The sequence below is a fragment of the Cylas formicarius genome, unplaced genomic scaffold, assembly GCF_029955315.1.
Source record: "Cylas formicarius isolate icCylForm1 unplaced genomic scaffold, icCylForm1.1 PGA_scaffold_1__22_contigs__length_36826433, whole genome shotgun sequence".
Taxonomy (NCBI): domain Eukaryota; kingdom Metazoa; phylum Arthropoda; class Insecta; order Coleoptera; family Brentidae; genus Cylas; species Cylas formicarius.
In genome coordinates, this window is record NW_026844264.1 from 1,889,512 (window position 1) to 1,913,330 (window position 23,819).

A 23,819-nucleotide genomic window follows, 5' to 3' on the forward strand; every position below is an offset into this window, starting at 1 on the left:
CTTATTTTCAAATATTATTATTATTATTATTAGGTCGCAATGAATTTTACGCGAACTATTGAGGATGCTCAAAATTTAATTTTGGCTTTTCGTAAAGTGAATACGTGTTCGATAATTTAACGAAAAAAGATAAAAATGCTTGGTTGGGACGTTTACGCAGAAGCATAATTCAACATCTGAAGACTATTAAATAAATGATTTTGAATCATCGCCATTTTGGATTGGGTTTGCAAAACAACATTCCCGCAAATATAAAACAAAGAGTTTTGTGGGAGCAGATTGTGTCTTGTTTCCAGGGAAGAGTTTTAACGGGTGTAATAATCAATTTGAAACACAAAGACGAACAAAAATTTTTAAAAAATTCAAAAATTTTGAAACAAGCGTTGCCAATGCTAAAAGTAAATGCCACGTTTTGCGGGGAATTTATAAAGAGAAAATGCGACGGCCAAGACGTGATCGACGTGAAATATGTTTCTACTAAAAATGCCGTTATCGACTCGGGAACGGATTTGAAGGAATGGTTCGTTGAAAAAGTCAAATTTTAAATAAATTATCTGAATTTCAAGAACGCGATTCGGGATTTGCCTTGCAAAAAATTCTTTATTTAGGAATTAATATTAACAAATTTGAAGTGGGTAACGGCTCGTCCTACATTGAATTGCCCCCAGAAATTAAGAAAAGGAATGCATGCATTAATATTCAAAATAATGACGAAGCCTGTTTTTATTGGTCAGTGGTCTGTACTTTTTTTCCTGCAAAAGAACATCGCGAACAACACTTACCGACTTCATATCCTTATTATAAGTGCGTTTAAAGAATTAATTCTTTATGGCATTGGTTGCCAAATAACGCTTATTTTGGGAGCGTTTGACTAGTGCAAAAGTATAATTAGCATCAGAAATTTAAAACCACTGAGTAATTTTAATGGTTCACCTCCCAGGTAAGAAAGAAGGTATTTTAATTTGTACGCAAAAGAAAGTGTTGCGTCATTTTGTACAATTTGACTGAACATATCGTAGAAGGTTAGACAAAAGTTTAAGTCCCCATTAAATTTCGGGAAGTGATTCTAATTTGGCTAGAGTAGAATTTGACTAGGTAACTGCTGCTAATTGAGCGTCATATTTTAATGCATCCTCTTCATGCAAAGGTTTATAGATTTTATTATAATACATTTTACTATGATAAAAATATTATTCCGTTTCTGTGCGAAATTTATCTTCTCCATAGCCCTTTTCTAATGCCTATTATATTATATTATTATATGATATTTGCAGAAAGCGTCAAAAGCGATTTGTCTTTGTATTGTACACAGAAAAAACCAATACTTCATTCGTCCGGCTACGTCGAAAGATGTAAGTAACCAAAACTTCTACGAAACGTCTTGCATAAATGGAACGTTTTGCTTGAAGTCGCCTTAGTTAAGCCATTTTAAAAATAAGTTATTGAATAATTTTTGTGTAGGAAATAAATTTATTTTGTAGTTTTAACTACGACAATGTAAGGTTTTGAATTTAGTTAGACGTCACCAGCACCTGGAAAGAAATAGTAGCTTAATTAAATGGCGATTGATATTCAAATAAGTACATTTTTTAAGCTATTTATTATTACAGTCGGTTATGACATCCGGTTCAAAGGATCATAAATGAACATGCAAGCATGTAAATTCTGTTAGTGGACTGTAGTGAACAGAAATTATATGTAATTTCTCTTTGGTAGCAGAATTGGTTAGTTGCAAGAATTTTAGTTTGCTTGAATAAGATTTGATGTCCGATTCCTTTGAAAAACTAATTGAGAGTTGAGTAAGTATATTTATTTATATTTTTCCGTATTATGACAATCACACGGCAAAATTTTAATTTTGCATATGGCATCATTAATTTCGTTTTCACGAACCAGTACTTTCGAGGAATGCGCTTCGATATTTCCATCGATTTTAAGTTTTGGGCATTCTGGCTTGCATTTATACTTCGAATAGTCTACCTTCATCGGATTGTTGTACTTGGGCCTGAAATTCAAATTTCGAAGTAAATATGTTTTTTAAATCACTGAGCCACAACCATGCGTGTAATATGAGTACAAATAGGTATTATGGGAAATGGCAAAAATACTATTTTACCATTTGGTTTTTCGGCGGGATGAAATAATTACTACGTATTCGTTTGACTCAAATTGATTTCATGGAAAAAACTAAACTGCTCTGTGAATGTTCGTTTGCGCGGCACAATAATATGCTCAAATGCCATGGATATAGTAGTTTAATACTTCATTAGTAGAATAAATAAGCCTATTGGACAAACCACTTAAAAATACCGACCGAGAACATAAAACTATTTCAAGGGTGGTGTGAAAAAGGCTCAAGAATCACATGTATAAAATATTATCATTCGACCACAACACGGCCTCTCATTTTATTTTATGCGTTCCTCGTAATGAAAGAACTGCTCCATAATTTCGATTGTGTTCATTTTCGGCAGATTTTCAGAAGATCAAGGAAAGGTAACCAATAATTCTATTCATATTCTAAAGCAAATTCAATCTTTGAGAGCAGAAACTCGTCAAAACTATTACCAGAGTACACAATATCGTCCACATACTTTTTAAAAACAGAATATCCGTTTGGAACTTGGCACCGAATATGTTTTGTTCAAGGCTACCGCAGTTGTTTTGTTATTCGGAACATATTAATTATTTATTACTATAGACGCTAACTATGACAGGTCTACAGAAAACTGACAAGTTAATATTATTTTTCTACTCCCGTCTGTAAAATACCTAATTACGCACCGATCTAGCGTGCGGGAAGCGTCGGTTTACCACGTCAGTTTCGTTTTCCACGAATCCGAGCTACTTCGGACATTTCCGGGATTTTACCGCACGGGTTTGGGAGCAATCGGATGTTTTCGGATATATTACCCACGCTTTAAATTTTGACGTTTATCAGTTCTGACAGTCATATCAGTGAATGTATTCGTGTTTTGCGAAAATGTACCCAAAAACTAAAGGTCCTAGAAAAAGTATAGTATGCAACACGTTTGGTAAACTTTTAAACTCACTCGTTTATTAAACACTCGCTCCGCTCGTGGCATATGCCGTTTACCGCACTTGTTGCATAATATACTCTTTTAAGTAAATAAAAAAACCGTATTCAGTACCCACGAAACACGATGCCTTACCTGTCTTTCATTTCTTTGTTAAAATCATTCTTTGTGGGCTTTTTGTAAGTCATCATTCTTTGCACATATCGCCGCTTGATTTTGCTTTCATCCTTAATTATTTGTTCTGTGCTGTATGTGTTTCTTTCGTATATCTCTTTTTCTTTAAACCACATTCTCATGTATTCGTTTGACATTAAGAAGTTCATATTCGTTCTAGCGACCTGCAAGAAGTTAACACAATCTCAATCCAATTTAATTTAAATACTGTGAAAACTAGGAAAGCTTTTATTTATTATTTGTTTTGTGGCTTTTAAATTAATTCATATTTCGTCGCTTGTGTTTTAGGTTGTTTGTAAATTTTTAATTAACATGCTGACCTCAGTATACCAATGTAAAAAGAGAAATGGGAAGTGAAGCGGCATATCCTTTCGTATGTTACTCTTACCTTGTAACTCTCTCTACCTTTCTAAACAATGCAGAAATAACCTAATACTTTAAGTTTCCCAGTTGATAATCATTTGGGAAAGATGAGGCGGATTCCCATTAGTAGGAAATATTATCAGAGAACTGTGGTTTGTTCATTTAAAATCTACAAATTATGATAATAAATTTGGTCAAATGGAACGGCCTCCATTTTTAATTTTCCGAACCATTTTCAGAAAAAACAGCAATTGACCTCAAAAAAAAAGTAAACTACTGACCAAAATCATGGTATGAGGAACAAAGAGGCGGTTTAACTCCTCATTAACCAAAACTTGATTGAATATTGTTGAATTGAGTGTTTTATATTTTAAATAATTCTACATCTGTAGCCATGTTGATGGATATTTAACTTGTAATTAGAATTTTATTTTAGGACTTCAAATCATCCATTCATTTGAATGATTGATTTGAAATTGAGATACTTCAAACCTATGTTATTAAAACTTATTTGGATTTTTTTATATTTTATATTTAATATACTTAAAACTTTTTAGAAATGTTACTGGATATCCTATCTACCTGCTTAGTTATCCAAAGCAGGCATTTTAATCATGACTGCTAATAAGAATTTATTAACCGACTGGCCATTTTTTAGTTACAAATAACAAGCAATACAGTGCATGGTACTTGAAGATGTTAAAACAATAAAATTAATCGACTTGATGGTAGACATCCAGTACAATGAAGACTTTGGGACACTGTTATCTGAAAATAAAATCAATGTGCACAGGTAAATGCTATTCCAAAGTTCCGTAAAGTTGTTTTTGATAATCCCACAAGACTACGTGCATTTGGTGACTTTTAACAATTTGGAGACAAAATAGGATTTATTGACACACATTTTTCCGTCGGCGATCTTACGCCGATAGTAAATATTTTACCCTTGTATTATGAAAGTGAAAATAAAGATTTAATTAAAAATATTTGCAGTTTGGCAGTGTTCAAGTTATTGCAATAAATAATAGGGAAAAGCGACGACTCAAAGGATGCAGATTGTATACAATTCAAAACAATGTTGGTTAAAATGATATTGATGATATTGTTCACTACATTCCATAAGAAATAATTATACATTTTCAATTAATTTCCGTGATGTGAACGATTCAACCAAATTATTTGGTGCAAGTGGTAGTTGAAGATTTGTCTCTTTTTGGTAATGATTGAGAGCCATGGCTAAGCTTTTTGTTCAATGTGAGTAACACACTGAGTATTGCATTCATGAAAAAAACTAAATTGAAAATGTTTGTCTAAACCAAAAGCTATAACAAAACCGTAAACTTAAACAAAGATATTTATTTATTATGCATTTTCAATTAATTTCCGTGATTCAATCAAGTTGTTTGATGGAAGTGGTAGTTCAAGATTTGCCTCTTTGAAAATGACTGAGAGGCATGACTAAGCTTTTTGTTCAAAGCAAAAAGAGGATTAATTTCTTGGCATTTTTTAAAAAATGTTTCACAAAAAGAATATTCTTCCTGTTCAAATAGTGCCCAATTACATAGAACGTTAAGTGAAAGAAAACTAGCCAGAACTGAAAGTTTACATAAATATGTTTTGGTTATGAAAGAATTGGAAAATCGTGGCACTGTTGAAATTGACGCACCGACACAGTGCGTCAATTTCACAGGAATAAAATATTACTTCGTGACACAAAATCGTTGGAAGAGTTTAACCAAAAACTGAAAATTTACACTGACCGAAAACTAGAGAGAATGAAAATATCATGCATTAGTAACTTGAAAATAAGCCATGAACACAGCCCGGTGTTATATTTGTGGAAAAAGGACACTGATCAAGTGAATTCAAAGACAAAATTCTTGGTGCAAATGCTTTAGATGCAATGTAAGTTTGGCATTAAATCATTTGAGTGTAAAGTACCAAAAAATTTGCAAGAACAGCGGTCTACGTCAAAAGAATCTGGCAAGAGTAAGGGTGAATGCTCGAAAAAAATGAGCAAAACTCTGTGGTTTTACGACTCACGCACACACAAGGCGTAGCAAATATTATCCGGTTATCATTCGATTATAAATGACATTATGCTCAGCGGTTTTGGAAAATTTAATACTAAAGTTATAGGTAAATGTCAGACAAAAGCAGAGATTGATGATAATAAGTTCGTGCTCTCTTTCTACACAATAATAAGCTCACTGATGTCTATTACATTGATATGTTAAAACCCAAAACAAAAAGTTACTTTGAAAAAATAAAGAGTATATAGCGGACCTTGTGGATCGTGCAACTTGAGTAACGTGGGACAGACCATTAGAAAAATTACAGCCAAGGTCGAAGAATATCGATTAGCAATTAGAAATATTAGATTTCGGTACTTTTTTTTTAGGAATTTAGGACCAGGATTATTACGAGGGGCCATTGATATAGAAAATTCTGGATACCTAAATTCGAAAGGCGACGCTCTGCATTTTTTCCAATATGTGGAAAACGACACTCAAATGGCAGGCGAAATAAACAACGCCACAATTTGGGAGGCGGAGCCTCCGCACAAGCAGCACCGTTACTTCCTTCGCTGCAGGATATAAATACCACACGCATCGCCTGTAATCTCCTAGTGTTCGAAGTTTTTACGGAGCGCGAGCATTGAAAAAGTGAAGTGAGATCTTGGCGAGGCGCCTGTAGGATTTCAGTCGCAGTTCAACAAACGAACGGATGAAATCCCGGAATATATTGTCATAACATTTTTCCATCCATGAATCAATACTTTAAAATATTACTCACTACAGATTTCACCTGAAACTAAGCAACGAGGTCCATCAGTTGTTGTGGAACCGCAGAGAATATTTAACATTATGGCGCACTGAGAAAGACACGTCAAAAAACTATGCAATAAATTGAAAATTCTTCTTGTATGTTAAGTTTCTAATCATGCGACTTAGACTTATGTAAATTGTTGACAATAAGCAGGCGCATTTTTAAAATAGTATTTAAATATTCTCCAAAATATCAAAAGAAAGCATTGTATCAGTTTTACCGAAAAATATGAAGGCGTGAATCCAAAATGTCCAGTTTCTCTCCATTTTGATGATAGTATGTTGTCTGATTTTCTCATTTTGCGGACTGGCTTCCATTTTATAGCGCTGTCCATATTATATTTAGCGAAAACAATCTGAAAGACTTCTTTCAATTTGACAGAATTGGTGAATTTTTTTGACATATTTCATGGCGAATTCGTAAGAATTAGGTTTACCTATACATATTGGTTGCATTGGTTTCGGTTTACTGAATGCAATAAAACTACCTGTGGCGGTCCCATTATGTATTAGGTAGAGAAGCGCTAGACAATAAAGATACTGTAAATGAGCAATGTAAAAAGGTGTAGGGTAAAGTCGGTCTGCGGAAGGCCAAAAACAATGGCAAAAATGAATAAAGACAAGGAAGCACATTTTACTTGAACGCCGAATAAAACTCGGCAAGCTGCCGCTCAAATTACAGCAGTTTACCTTTTGCCTACAAAATCATATTCTTAGTGTGGGCGAGTTTATGAAAATTTCGATAAAGACAGGAAAGGAAGCAGTAAATTCTTTTTCAGGACAAATCGTGATTGCATATTTCCAAAAGCATTTAAAATCCATAATGGTAAATACTTTCTATTAGGCGTGTGTGGGCTCAACGTAAAAATGTAAGTTTATATATAATATGTTACTGCAGTTAGAATATTTTGCGGTACTTGTCGCCTCGAAGAATGAATGAAATCAATGAAATTACGTACGAGGAAGTTCTTCAAAATGCCCTGTTGGTGTTGAAGTTCTTCAAAATGCCCTGTTTGTTATAAATTTGCAGATACGAAAACAAAGACCGATCTTAAACTATAGAACAGGATAATGTACTAGGCAAATGATATGAACAAAAGTTTAGTTGACGCTGAGGCCGATATTATAGTACTTAAACACAATGAAGGTTGATATTTTTTTATTTTAATTATTTGTTAAGAAATTTTAAATATTCATATAATCATAACAATAATCAAGGTGGGAAAATAAAATGGTGTTTTTTATTTGTCAGCGCACGATTAAAACATTAAATCCAATTAAATTTATTTATTATAATAACTGAACGGAAAGTTTTTAATCTTGACTAGGAAGTAACATCAGAATCACTATCATCGGCATTATCCAGAATGGACACTATTTCTTGACTTAAATACTTTAACACTACATGGAAATCTCATCTTCGGTGTGTTTGATGCAGTTACTGGATATTTGATGTATTGAAACATCCGATTTCCAATATGGCTATTATTATAATTATATTTCATTATGCCCCAGACAGGCTTAATCAGATTTGAAATACTTTACAACTTTACGCAACAATTCAGCTTTATACATCGTAGCTGTCTATACAAAGCTAGAAACTGAAAAATGTTACCAGCCTTTTACTACCTACCGTTTGCATCAAACTTGGCGGATTTTAGAGTTTTTTTACTACCATCATTTAAATCCAAAAATATATTTTTCATAGAATAATAATAAGATTTCTGATGAAAATATCTTGAGCCCTGAAATAACCAATCTGCCTAATTCCAACTCGTAGAACTTAAGCTATAGTCGTTTCGAAGGTGCTTACTTGAAATTGATGTTGAGTAAAAAAATTGTGGTCACCAATACTAAAGGGCCCCTTGCCTGGTTATAACGGAGAGGAAGACATACGTGGATAAGGTTGAGCATTTTTTGGCAATGGATGTTTATTACCAGATTTACAAAGACTATACAAATAATAACGTAATTAAAAAATAATTTAGATAATGCGTTATTAGTAGATGAATAAAGGGACATCCAGGCCCACATAACCTCACTTTTTGGCTTCCCGGCCACGGCCCCCCCCCCGCCCCCGGGCCACTCGGCCATAGGCTTTGGCTCTTCTTCTTAGCGTCCTGGCCCATAGACCACTCGCCCATAGGCCACCCGCCCATAGGCCACTCGGCCATGCACCACTCGGTCATGGATCTTCTTCTTTTTGTGCCCTGGCCGATCGCCCATTGGCCACTCACCCCATTGGTTCAAGGCCACTCGCCCATAGGCCGCTCGCCCATTGCCAACTCCCTCTGACCTAACCAAACCGTCGTCCGTGGTACCAACCTAACCAAACCGTTGTCCGTGGTGCCAACCAAACCGTTGTCCGTGGTGCCAACCAAACCGTCGTCCGTGGTGCCAACCGTGGTCCGTGGTGCCAACCAAACCGTTGTCTTTGTCCGCCCGCGTGCCGTTCGGGGGCCCCACCCGCGCGGGGGGGCGTAGCCCCCGCTGGTAGGGTCCCCGCCCCCCCGCCATCTCGGGGGGGGCTGCCGTGAAAACCCGTCCGTCGTTGAAATGGGGGGCCGCTTCGCTTCGAATCTCGACCGTTGGTCGCGGTATGAATGTAAATTGCAGCGCGATTGTGTGCGATGGCGTACCGCCGCCGTCGCGTTTGACGACTGGATGACATCATCGCCCGCCGCGTCGCCGATGTGCGGCAGCGGATGCATGACATCATCGCTTTGCGAAATGTTTAAACAAAACCTTGGCGGGTGAGATCATCGCGTCGCCTGCCTTCGCCGCAAAAAAATGTTTTAAACGAGACTTTCCGCTGTCGGAATACAGTATATAAAAGGTTTCGATTGTTTGTCATCATTTAAATACCGCTTGAGTTGTGTGTGTGATCAAGTCGCTTAATTGACCAAACGATCCGTGTTATCTCAGTGTCAGCCGCGCCACCGCACCCTTCCTAACCAACGCCTAAGTAAGTACTATTTTTTTTCTTGAAAAAATTGTCAATATTGAACTGAAGGATTCTACTTTCGTTATAGATGGACTTAAAAGCATTAAATGAAAAAATTGCAGCGAATAAAGAGAATCGAAAACCAATAGTTAAGTTGGGGCAGTTAGACGTTGGTCGACCATACAAGATAGACAAGGCCAGAATAGTAAAGACCCAGTTTGGGGAGGCGGTTCTATTGGAGTTAGAATTATCGGTGGTGTTCCTGCCGAACCGGGTGGCGGACAGCTTCCGGCAGAATATAGACCAATTTTCGACGGGCCGCTACAGTCTGGTGTATCGGGGCGTTAAAGAAGTCGGCAGTTGGCCCGCTCAACAATTTGAAATTTTTCAAAATTAAAAATTACGGGGGGGTGGGAGAGAGAGAGACGGTAAGTCTTATTTTTTCAAATATTATTATTATTATTAATTGGTCGCAATGAATTTTACGCGAACTATTGAGGACGCTCAAAATTTAATTTTGGCTTTTCGTCAAGTGAACAAGGAGCGAACGGAGGTTAAACCGCCGCGTGCAATGCTCCACCACAGAATCATCTCGGCGTCTTCTACGTCTCTTCTTCATGTTCGAATGTGGTTGTATCTACCATAGATTCAAATTCGGATGGGCACTGCAGAACCGTATTGGATAACGTCGCAACTGTCAATGACGTCACAAATTTCACGTTAGAATTAAAATATGTCATATTGCTAATTTCACGAATTAGGCAATTATGTGATATTATGTATGATATTATTAGGCAATTACATGCGATGAAATATTAGAAAATTATTGTATATTTTTGGTAATTTCGTTAAGATGTTTAACATCATTATGCCAAAATATATCGAAAAATATATTTAAAAATAATCTGTACTTATCCGCATTATTATTGTTTCTTTTACTTTTTCCTTAATTATAATATTTTAGGAAGGGAAGTAATTTATGTAGTAATGAATATTTTTAATATCACATGTGATATTCACTTGAATTATTTTTTTTAAATAAACGATATTTTATTCTTTATAGTTTTCTTTTATTTCATTTCTTGTCGTCACTTTATTTTCTTAAAAGAAATAAAGAGGAATCTGTAAACAATACCGAATTTGTTTGACAGATTGTGTAGACTTATGTTTTACATTTCTTGTGTTAAACTCGAAAAACGTAGTATGTTACATAAAACGAATATAAAAAACTTACTTGTTAAATTGAAATTTATGTCTAAATGAAGTATTTTCTTGGATGACTCGGCGAATACTTTTACAAAGTTTCAATGATCGTTTATTTAATAAAATTGTCTTTTTTTTTTTCATAATTGATGAATGATATTCTTCATAACTAAGTTGTCGGTAGTGATTTATTGTCCACCTAGAAATATATAATAATTTTTAAATTTTCATTGAGAGAAATAAATGGAAAATTTTACATTCAAAAAGAAATATTAGGAAATTAAAATTTAAAAAACTTGAATAATTTAAAAAATACATAAATACATATTAAGAATAATAATATAAATATTAAAAGAAAATTAAGATTAATTATCATGTTTTCATTCATTCATTTAAATATATATATTTTTTAATTATTTCTTTTTATTTAGATGATATAAGCTTTTGTAAAATAGTGATGGTAATTTTTTGAATGAAATTATCAGTTGGTCCATGTTCAATAACTGATTGAAGGCATTCTTTATATGGAAATTGTTAATGATGGTTTGTTTTTTATCTGCAGGATTATAACATGAAAAAAATTTACCGTCAAAAAAGTAAATAAAATATTTAAATTTATCATGCAATTTTAGTAAATAAATTGAAAATCGTCTATTTGAAATACTTACACATATATACGATTCATTTAAATGTTGACAAAAACAATAAAACTAACTTGAATTGTGTAAATAATTTTAAAAGATTATATGAAACGTTAATTTTATACCAAATATCAATTACGACTTATAATTTGAACATGATAAAACTTTACCTGTGTTTATATCCATTTATCCGAATAATATTTTACTTGGATAATTTTCTTTCCTCTTAAATTTCTTATGATAATTTCTCTAGAAGTTATCAGAAGTCGTTTTATTGATAACTCATTGATGATAATTTTTGCTGTTAAACTACCCTCTTCTAAGCGGTTCTTCAATGGTCTAATTTGTTACCTGGGACGTCAGCTTTTTTTTTAGGGAGTAGTGAAACATCTAGTTCTTGTATCAATTCTCTTTCTGCAAATTTTTTGAATCCTGTAACCATAGGTAACAAAACGATTATGAATTAGAGGTTATGAAAAAATAATATGGCATAAAAATTAAAAATGTTATATTAAATACCTTTAATTTAAAAATTCGTCGACATGTACCCATTTTGACATTTTCTACGTTTAACTGTGTTCGCGTTTACCATAGTTTGAAACTCGGATGGGCATTGTAAAACCGCATCAAATAATCCTACAACTGTTGATGACGTCATAAATTTAAAATTGTCATTATTAATATTAGAATTAAGATTATGTATTATTATTGTTGATTGGATAAATGAAGTAATTATGTACAAAGGCATTACAATTTTTGTTAATTTCATGATGATGTTTAGATATTGTTATTGGAAAATATGTTGGAAAATATATTTAAAAGTAATTTGTAATCTTTTACAGTATTTTCTTAAAGAAGTAAAAAGGAATCTGTAATTTCGAAATTGCTTGATAAATGGCGTAGATTTTCGCTTTGTATATATTTGTTTTTCAGCTTGAAAATATAGGATACTATGTAAAATAATTATTGATTTTAATTTGATATATTTTATAAAATAAATATTGAAGACTTACTTGTTAAATTAAAATTTCTTTATCCAAATAATGTGTTTAATTTAATAAAATAATGTATTGTATCAATTATTTGTCGCAAATTCTCAAAATCTATAATCATCACAAATGAACTAAAAATAAATTAGAGGTTATAAAAAATAAAATCACATAAAATTTAAAGATTCTATATTAAATACCTGTTATCTGTAAAGTGTATTTGTTTCTCTGCGAAATAACTGCCTGCGATGTATTCTTGATGGCATCAACGAAAATATTTTAAAAATTTCATAAATTACACAATTATATACGACGAAATATTACAAATATATCATTCATTTACATTTAATGAAAACTATTTTAGTCAAAATGAAGATTCTTTATGATAAAACATCTGATTTTTGTATTGCATTAATTATTTTTCCACAAATTCTTAAATCCTGCAACCATCGGAGACAAAACAATAATAAATTAAAGATTATGGAAATTATTATCACATAAAAATTTTAGAGGTTATGAAAAATAATATCGCATAAAAATTAAAAATGTTATATTAAATACCTTTAATTTGTAAAATGTATTTGTTTCTCTTGGAAATAAATCCCAGTGACGCATTTTTTCACGCAATTGACGACGACATGCCATAATTTAAAAATTCGTCGACATGTACCCATTTTGACATTTTCTACGTTTAACTGTGTTCGCGTTTACCATAGTTTGAAACTCAGATGGGCATTGTACAAATTTTGGGATTTCTCCGTAGACGAATAGTTCTCCTCCTTTATTTTCATCGATACAGTATTTTATGCAGCTTTCGGGATCATTTGCGAATTGGATGTTTGCATTATTGAAAAGTTTTTGTGTGGCGTTTAATTGTCGTGGGTTTTTAAATCCGAATGTTAATTGTATGTGGGGCATTCCTAGCCTACCTGTTTCTTGTTGGCCGATGTACCATGCCACTTGGCCTTGCATTGCTTCTAATTTTTCTTTCATATCTTCACCGTTTATAAAACAGGTGAACACGCGTTTTTTGGTCGTCATTTTAGTAGTAGTGGCGGGTATCGTATCTTACACAATGCACTGTGGGTTGAACGCACTTTGGGCACACGTCTAGTAGTTGTTTTTTTCCAATCCAGTATGGTGTTAGTTGATGTTTGAATTTACGCGCGTAATTGCACTTTGAGCACACGATTTTTTTGGTGTATACGAAATAATTTCTCGTCGGTGTCGCGTTCATTATTATACTGAAATATTCTTGTTTGTTCCGGATGTTTTATTAATAGCATTATCAACGGATATTCTTATCTCTTTCCTGTTTCCTGTCCCCCCGCGCCTTCGGCACGTACGCCTCCCTGCCGGTGACGTTTGCGTCACTTACGGTCTAACCTTGTTGATGACGTCATAAATTTAAAATTGTCATTATTAATATTAGAATTAAGATTATGTAATATTATTGTTGATTGGATAAATGAAGTAATTATATACAAAGGCATTACAATTTTTGTTGATTTCATCATGATGTTTAGGTATTGTTATTGGAAAATATGTTGGAAAATATATTTGAAAGTAATTTGTAATCTTTTACATTATTTTCTTAAAAAAGGAATCTGTAATTTCGAAATTGCTTGATAGATGGTGTAGATTTACGCTTTGTATATATTTGTTTTTCAGCTTGAAAATATAGGATAATATGTAAAATAATTATTGAATTTAATTTGATATATTTTCTATTAAAATTTCTTTATCCAAATAATGTATTTAATTTAATAAAATAATGTATTGTATCAATTATTTGTCTCAAATTCTCAAATTCTATAATCATCACAAATGAAATAAAAATAAATTAGGGGTTATAAAAAATAAAATCACATAAAATTTAAAGATTCTATATTAAATACCTGTTATCTGTAAAGTGTATTTATGTCATCAACGATAATATTTTAAAAATTTCATAAATTACACGATTATATACGACCAAACTTACATTTACATTTAATGAAAACTATTTTAGTCGAAATGAAAATATTTCTTTATGATAAAACATCTGGTTTTTGTATTGCATTAATTTTTTTCCACAAATTCTTAAATCCTGCAACCATCGGAGACAAAACAATAATAAATTAGGGATTATGGAAATTATTATCACATAAAAATTAAGATTGTTATATTAAATACCTTTTATTTGTAAAATGTATGTTTCTTTATGAAATAAATTCCAGTAATACGTTCTTTATGCGATCATCAACGATATTTTTAGAATCTTGAAATTTATAGACATGTATGTTTTCTTACCATCATTTGATTGTAGTTGGGTCTATCATAATTTCTAATACTTTGGATGGTGATTTAAAGTAAAAATAACTAAATTTCATTACATTAGATAACAATTTTTAATTAATATAACTTTATGAGACACATTTATTTATCTTTGATTCAAACCATCTCAGTTGAAATGTAACGATTTTTCATGATGATAGTTCCTTGTTTGTATTAATTTTGGAGTTTCATATTTACTGAAAATAAAAAAACAATAAATTAAAAGACCTGAAAAACAAAAGTATATTCAAAGTTATTATTTTATGAAATTCATTTTAAAATGTATCTTTAATAACTAATCAATGGTAATCCTTATATATTCATTGATAAATTAAAACAATGTTCAATTTTCTTTCTTTCATTATTATAAATTACTAACAATTAAATTTCAGTCAAATAATAATCTTAATATGGCAATCAATAATTAATATTTTCATCAACAAAAATGTATAATCGAAATTTTTCCAATAAATGAAATTTAAAATTGTAAAACTCTACTAAACATAAAAATTCAATCTAAAAATGATATTTTTAAACATGATTTAATCATTCACCTGATATTTCCTTGATATAAAAGTAACTACAATTCTTTCAATGAAACAGTAATTTTCAGTCGACAAAATTTATAAATTATCTTTACCCATATCCGATTGCATAAAAAGGGAGAAAGCCTCGTATTTTCTGCTTACCGAGTGCTTTGCTTTAACATGAGCAAGATTGGGAGTCTTCAGAACGACCCTGATCGATCGGGATTCAGTGCATGGTATTACTAGACTAAAGAAGTTGCTAACCTTCTATAGAAAGGGTGGCATTTTGGACGTTCTCTAGAGCGGCCTGGTGGCCTAAATGCTTGGACGCCCACGAGCACGCCTCTCTTCAATATCAATACCAATATCCATATCCGATAAAAATCATTTTAAACGAATTATAATGATTCTTGACAATGAAACTTTTAAAAGTTGTGTAATATCAATATATACTTTATAATTTATCTTGTTCATATTCCATATAATTCCATTTTAGGGTAAATTGTGGAATCTTTCTATAACTGAAAAACAAATAGAGGTTAGAAACAGTAATATAAACAATAAGTTTAAACATTACATACCTTTCATTTATTATAGAATATATTAGTTTCTATTTAAAAAACAATCTTCGAGATATATTCTTTATACAATAGAAGATATCTTTGCTGAAATTTAACATGTTTCCAAAATTTTCTATGGTTAGTGTTTGCAAATTGACGTTTTACCATAGATGTATCTCTTATAGATTCTTTATGTATTCTAAGGATATAAGAATGCATTGAATAATCTCTCAACTATTAATGACATCACAAATCCTCAACATACCTCAAGAGTAATAGAAACACACATATTCATTGCGACCTAATAATAAAAAAAATTTGTAAAAAAATTAGGCTTATGTTGGTCTTTTTTTTTATTCTAATGTAAAATGTATATGTATTTTTTTTCACTTCAGATTCAACAGGTTTTGTTCTAGTTGTTGTTGTTGTTTGGAGGAGTGTGTGTGTGACTAAATAAAAAAAACACTAAAGATTTTTTTTTATTTACATCAACATCGATAATATTTTTAAAATTAAAAAAAAACTATGGGATTGATGCGGGCAGAGAGGACGCTAAACTTGCAAAATGTTTAAGTTTTTTTCTGCATTCGTCGGAGTGAAGGCGCGCCACTTGTAACTCGCTCTGCAGCAGGGCAATTTTAGTTTCAGTCTCTTTGATGCGGTCCTCGTTTCGCACCAGCTGCGACTCTAAAACCATTTTCAACTGGAACGCTTCGCATACCACCCTTCTTTCTTCGTCGTCGATAAACGTATCGAACCAACCGGAGGAGGAAGAGGAGGATGAGCCGGTATGCTGCTGCTGCTGAACCGTTTCTTCGCTTTTTCTTTTTTTTTGTGAGGCTTTGGGGGCGGTGTCGCACTACGACGCCGTTTTGACGGTTTTCTTACTTGTTGTTGTTGCACTTCCGGTGGTGGTGGTGGCGGCGGCGGCGCATAATGTATGTCGTAGCTCGTTAAAAATTCGTACAACTCTTCGGGGGGGAGCGATATTTGCTGCTGCTCCATGATGCGCGCCCGACACGACTGTTACATCGACACTGAGACTTATAATACATTCGCGTCGTCAATTCACGAATCGTGCGACTTGTCCAATCCCAACCAGCGTACCAAAACTTTTTTACCGCGCCTGCGCAGAACCTTTTCAACGAGATAGATGTCAGGATTGGCCGTTTTTTGCAATTCTTCTTCGTAAAATCCTCCCATTATAGGTTTACCGTTCATATCTTCGAGAAGATACGTCACCGGGTTCGTGATCTGCACTTTGACCACAATAGTTTGGTGGTCCAATTCGGCGTGTATCCTTTGTTAAACACGTGTTTGGCTTTACTAATTCTAACCCACGTCACCCACTTTCAATTTCCTAGCTCCGAATATTTTCAGGTGACTGAAAGCGCTCTTCAAAAGTGAATCGGCGTTACTTTTATTCACCGCATTAGGTTTCATTCCCGTCGTTCTGTGTTTCTTGTTGTATTGTTGAACAACAGAGGGCAGCACGTCTGTCCAGCGGTACGCAATGCAATTTTTCTTTGAGTGTCCTTATTACCCGTTCGACTATCGCAGCCTTTTTCTTACTGTATGTACTATAATGATTAATTTCGTGCTTGACCATGAGCTTCTCAAAATTGCCATTATAAAATTCCTTGCCCAGATCCGTTTGCAGGTTTTTTGGGTGTAGTCACATCACTACCCGTTTTTTTTTTAACGGTTCGCACCACACGTATTTTGAAAAAAAAAACGATAGATAACAACCAATATAAATTTAAAGTTTTTATTTTGTTTCGCATATCGGTCGAGTTGGGCCAAATCGGCCTGCCACCACGCATATGGATGCAATTTTTGCCGGAATTCGAAATCGCCATTTTTGTCCAACGAGACATAGTTATTTTGTTCTGAAATATTGTCACGTGATTCCTAGGACAGCCTTATCACGAGATTGAAAGGACCAATAACGATTCGGAAGAGCGTGCGCATTGGAAGGAGCCGCTATTGAAGTTTCGTGATGCGGTGGCGTGTTAATATAATTTTTTTTTTCAGTTTAATGTACTGATGGTACGTGATAGCTGTGAGGGGTAATAAAAATCAAGAATGTAATCAAGTATTGCTTCAATTAAAATCTAGTAAAATAGAAATATAAAAATGCGAAATTCCGTTGTAACGGTTTCGTCCGTTTGGCGCGTTTTCCATCCCCTCCCTTCGTGTAAATTTGGCACCCATTTGGTCCACAATAAAAAGAGCTGGGTCAGAAACGTCTCATTTTTACGCGTCGTTTCGAAGGTGTTAAATAAATTTTGTAAAAGTAATCTAACAGAAATGCCGCACCCAGATCTGGATTAGCCGTGAAGAATTTTATTGACGTTGGAGGTATATACTTAGAATTTGTTTCTGAAGACGCGACGAGTAAAACGAGCATTTTTTAGCCGGCGTCGTAGATGAGGATTATAGGGGCGTTTTAAAGGTAGTTTTATTTAACCACTCCGACTCAGATTTCGATATTAAAAGTGGGGATAGAATTGCCCAACTCATATGCGAAAAATTTACTATCCTGATTTGGAGGAAGTACAGGTGAGTAAATGATTTTTCCCAAGTTTGGCATTAGTTGCTTTTCATTATTTTAGGAATTAGGGGACACTGTCAGAGGTGAAGGTGGATTTGGATCTACTTGAACTAAATAATGTGATTGGTAAATGCTTCCTAAATTTGGGTGTTTTTGTACTAGAAAAACAGTTTTTGATAGTATTATTCTCCTTCACTGTTTTTCACTTGATAGTATTAATTATGTGTTCAAATATTTAATTTATGTTTAACCAAATATATAATTTAGTAACAGCGAAGTATTTTTTTTTTAATTAGACTTTAAGCTATATAAGTTGTAAAGGGGGTACATACAGCAGCAAACAATTACTTTAATAACACACTTATTGAGTAAAACAGCTCAACAAAATTATTAACCCGGAGGCCAACGCATCTGCCTCCCGGACAAAACGTGTATGTGAACGTGATAAACAGATTGAGCGCCCACAGGCCCAACATTAATAACAATTCGAAACCCTTGATCCAACTTCCTCGTTGCAGCTATTTTTCTTGCTACAATTAGCAAATGACCTAATAGCAGTTCGTATTCGTCGGCGGCTTTGGATAACTGAAGTATTGGTTTCCGAGGAATAACCAAATAGTGTTAAGGATTTACATCGTCGAAAGCCACACATTGAAAACAAGTCATTTGGACGAGGTTTGAACATTTTAGGATATACCCACCAGGTCGTCTTCGTATATAAAGTTGCAAGGGATTCCTTTTCTCAATATTTTTCCGAAAATTGTGCCCTCACCCGGTCGAGCATTTTGTGCCAGAGCAACCTCATCCGACATCTTTATGAACTAACGTTTTGTCACATGTGCCGCTGGGCCATAGGCGCAAAAGGAGCGCCGTCACCCAGCCGACGAGTTTTTGCGAGTTGAAACTCGTGGGCTGGGTGACATCATCGTCCGCCGCGTGGTCGCGTCGCCGGTGTGCGGCAACGGCTGCATGACATCATCGCTTTGCGAAATGTTTAAACGAAACCTTGGCGGGTGAGATCATCGCGTCGCCTGCCTTCGCCGCAAAAAATGCTTAAAACAAATTAATTAACCACTCGGTCCGATTAGTAATCCACACATCCTTCGGCACAGGAAATACGAAACGTTGATATTATTACCGCATGCGTTTCCTTCGCCGCGGGATTTTTGTTTTTAAATAATTTTCCACAAATAACGTGGCCGGATGAGTACCCCGCGCGCGTGTGTTTCCGTCAGAAACTGATTAGAAATTAAAAAAAAACAATAAGTAGAATATGTATATTTTATTGACCGAGACGTATATAGTGGAAAGACTCTAAAGCATTGAACAAGTTCATTTTATGAGACACGAGCTTTTCTATTTCCTCGCGCTCAAGGTATATTTCGATTAACGGATTGAATTTTTTCAGCGTTAAGTCACATCGTTCTTCTTCGTGCCAATAAGTCGCTTGCATGCAATCTCCTAGGGGGAAGATAACGTCGTTCCATTTTAGATTTCCAATTTCCTCGTCAATAAAATATAAAAACTCCAAAAATGCCTCGTGCGTAAAGTCTAGTCGCTGCTGTCCATTAACATACAGGCATACTTGGGCGCAATCCATCTCGACATATATATGTTCATCGATCGTTACTGTAGTATCCGGAATACGCGTAGGCGTAATTCTTCTGTGATTATTAAATGTTGCATCCCAATCACCACCCATCGTTATTGTTGTTGTTGTTGTTCAGTCAACTAACACACACACAAAACTTACATTGTTTTTTATAACTCATACACAGTATTTATACATTTCATCCCCTCCTATCGTCGAAATTGGACGGCACATTGGGTTTTAGTTATCTTGACCAAACACTTTGATAACAAAAGTAGCGAACTGGACGCGATCAGGTATAACAAAATGAAAATAGTTTGTTTTTGATTCGGGGAAAAGTGCTTGTCATCGTCGTCACCACTGCCTTGGAGGCTTCTGGAGTTGTTTTTTGTTTAAAGAGTAATTGCTGCTGCTGCTACTTTTGGTGCACCGTACTCATTGGCAGTTCAGTCTCAAACAGGTTGCCGTCCGTCGCCGCCAGATACATCTGCGTCCAGGTGTCCGGCCATGAACAGGAAAAATTTCGATTATCGGCGTTTTTGAAACACACATATGCTTCATTTTCCCCGCTGGGTTTGTGAATATAAAACATATTTTGCACTAATGTGGACAACAAAATAAACTTGGCGTTTAGCGTAGCCATCGCGTTCTCAAATGACACTGATCACCACGTCGTCAGCGCCTTTTTATAGCGCTCAAACAATGAAAACACCGATTTTGCGAGGGAGCCGGTCCGTCGATATGGGTTCTGCTGTCAGGCCGGTTGTAATGCACAAAACACGGCAGATGAGTTTGTAGTTCAAAATTGCATTGATGTTTTCCCGGTAATTTGTGCCACATATTTAACAATTCGTAGGGTCTCACCCGTTCTATGAGGTATTGTGCCTGGAGCACTTTCAGGTCTTCGCTGTTCAAGTTCGTCGGATGGCTCAACAGTATTTTATCCATCGTGGTCACCCACTAGTCGTCAGTTTCATTAACAAATTTTTAATCTGTTGAAACACGCTCTCGCGTGGACAATTGATGCCGAATAGACTGAAATCCACCGGTCCTGCGTTGATCAATTTATTTAAAAATTCGTTGTACTCGTAATAGGTTTTGTTTTTGAAAAATTATAAATGTCCGTTGGTGTAGCGAAACACGCTGTTTACGCCTTGCGGAATCGGGCCAAACAATTCGTTTACAAAGCCGTGACCTTTCGGACGCAAACTGCACTCGTCCAATTCGTTGAAATAATTATCATCGTAAAGGATGAAAGTTCTGCCGGAGTATGTGCTGAAAATTGCGTTAATTTTTTTATCTTGCGGAACGCCCAGGTTCTCAATGTCCGCTTTACGTTCTATCCTGAAACTAGGAAAGTCCACCGTTTTCCGCAATGGCCACGAGTTGTCCGTTGGGTCTTTGATAGATGTGGGAAATTTTGTCCATGAGAACGTACTCGGCTATTCGTTTTGGTTCGGTGTAGGTTCTATCACCTAGGCGTAGTATCCAGCACCATTTATCGTAAAACACGTACATATGATGGTTCAAAGTGATTAGAAAATTATCCGGAAGTATATTACACAAGTCTGGTGGTGGTGGTGGTGACAAAGTAACTTTTGTTGTTGTTTTTGTGTCGCTTTTCGATGTAGTTGTCGTCGATGGCGACACTGATATGGTCGTTTTGTCTCCATACAAACGGTGAATTCCCGCAATGTCATCGAGTCCCAATGTATTTACGCTCCCATAAAATGGATACATAATGGACGTGGGATCATTACTATGCCCTAAGCCGAGGGTATGCCCGATTTCGTGTAAAAGCACGGTATACAAACTCGTTTGTGGTGCGGGCGCAATCACATCGTTCCCAAAATACCAGTTTTCGTCTTTATCCAAATGGATTTCCACACACTTTTGATTTGTATTGGGAAAAAATGCGTGACCCAAAACTTGACCTTTTCCGTCAAATTTATAACTACATGATCCGTTGCCTTGACATCTTACGCTTTGTTTATGTTCGTACGATTTATCGGTGATTATCGGGCTTCATGTAATTGTAAGCGAATTCTCGGGCTGGGGGCTGGTGCTGGTGGCGACGTGGCTGTCTCGCCGTCCGCCGTCATCAAACTGTTCCACGTTAATGATGGTGGGCTTCCACGCCGACGACGACTCCAGCCTCTTGGCCAGAAAGTCCGCCTTTACCTGCCCCCTCACGTAAATGACGTCGGCCTGTGCGCTAATATGATTTATCACGTCGTCCACACTCGCATAGTCGACAAATCCTCCGGTGTATATCAATCCATGGAGGCGATCCTCCAACCCCTGCACCCCCCCGCTTTGACTGCCATTACATGCCGCCAACTCCTTGACGACGAAGCCCTCGCCGCCGTCTTGCAGCTGGAATCCCAGCATGTCGACCACCACGAACCGCATTTTTACCACAAAATGTTTTGACTGCACAAACTTTGTACCACGAACTGCGCCGCTCGATCAAATTTGCCTCGTATTTATTACGACAACGTTCGGACAATCACCACAACGTATTTCTTCTATAACGGAGGCAGTGTATGTTCTAAATCCTTGTTTTTTTGTCCGCTGGTGGTGATGACGATGACGGTGATGGAATAACTTCGTCGCAATATAAACTTATATTGTTCGAACGACTTGTTAATTCCGAACAATATTTTATATTATGTTTTGGATGATTTTTAATGGATTCTTCACAAAAGCAAAAAGATTTGTTACAGCTATTACAGTACTTGGTACCGTGATAGTAGACTTTGGAGTTTTCCGAAACATCTTGTTTCACTTTTTTTTCGGTTGGAACTCCCCGCTTGTCGGCGGAGGACAGCCGCCCATATTCCCTTGGCGGCTTGAAAATGAAATTGCAGCTTTGACTACCATTACATGCCGCCAACTCCTTGACGACGAAGCCCTCGCCGCCGTCTTGCAGCTGGAATCCCTGCATGTTTACCACAAAATGTTTTGATTGCACAAACTTTGTTCCACGAACTGCGCCGCTCGATCAAATTTGCCTCGTATTTATTAGGACAACGTTCGAACAATTTCGCTAAGCGGCCGGTGTTCCACGATGCAATCGTGAATGATGACGCAATAGGCGCGTATTTGCAGGAAATCCGTTTTTAGCCTCGATATCTAACTTAACGTCGACCGTGCTGGATTTCAGACTGTCGTTTCTTCTAGAACAATCGAAATCTTAATTTCCTAATATTTCTTTTTGAATGTAAAATTTTCCATTTATTTCTCTCAATGAAAATTTAAAAATTATTATATATTTCTAGGGGGACAATAAATCACTACCGACAACTTAGTTATGAAGAATATCACTCATCAAATATGAAAAAAAAAGAAATGAAATAAAAGAAAACTATAAAGAATAAAATATCGTTTATTTAAAAAAAAATAATTCAAGTGAATATCACATGTGATATTAAAAATATTCATAACTACATAAATTACTTCCCTTCCTAAAGTATTATAATTAAGGAAAAAGTAAAAGAAACAATAATAATGCGGATAAGTACAGATTATTTTTAAATATATTTTTCGATATAATTTTGCATAATGATGTTAAACATCTTAACGAAATTACCAAAAAACTACAACAATTTTTTAATATTTCATCGCATGTAATTGCCTAATAATATCATACATAATATCACGTAATTGCCTAATTCGTGAAATTAGCAATATGACATATTTTAATTCTAACGTGAAATTTGTGACGTCATTGACAGTTGCGACGTTATCGAGCGGGCGGGGCCCCCGAACGGCACGCGGGCGGACAAAGACAACGGTTTGGTTGGCACCACGGACAACGGTTTGGTTGGCACCACGGACAACAGTTTGGCTAGGTTGGTACCACGGACGACGGTTTGGTTAGGTCAGGGGGAGTGGCCAATGGGCGAGCGGCCAAGGGGCGAGTGGCCTATGGACGAGTGGCCTTGAACCAATGGGGGTGAGTGGTCAATGGGCGAGTGGCCAATGGGCGAACGGCCAGGCCACAGAAAGAAGAAGACCCATGACCGAGTGGTTCATGGCCGAGTGGCCTATGGGCGAGTTGCCTATGGGCCAGGACGCTAAGAAGAAGA

General features: G+C 35.4%; 1 protein-coding gene and 2 pseudogenes across 2 annotated transcripts in view; 1 reads left to right on the forward strand and 2 right to left on the reverse strand.

Annotated features, from left to right (window-relative positions):
- Positions 1 to 1,802: 1,802 nt before the first annotated feature.
- The window catches only part of LOC132697368 (tyrosine-protein kinase transmembrane receptor Ror-like), a 239,270-nt gene continuing 217,253 nt past the window's right edge, over positions 1,803 to 23,819 (reverse strand). For both annotated transcript variants that reach the window (XM_060662811.1, XM_060662810.1), the window contains exons 9-10: positions 3,174 to 3,376; positions 1,803 to 2,005 (exon numbers count right to left, since the gene is read on the reverse strand). In XM_060662811.1, the coding sequence (XP_060518794.1) occupies positions 1,810 to 2,005; positions 3,174 to 3,376 (399 nt within the window). In that variant the 3' untranslated portion in view covers positions 1,803 to 1,809. The remainder of the gene's footprint in view (positions 2,006 to 3,173; positions 3,377 to 23,819) is intronic.
- On the forward strand, positions 16,590 to 18,370 carry LOC132697367 (deoxyuridine 5'-triphosphate nucleotidohydrolase-like; annotated as a pseudogene).
- LOC132697090 (adenosine 5'-monophosphoramidase HINT1-like) lies at positions 18,491 to 18,949 on the reverse strand (annotated as a pseudogene).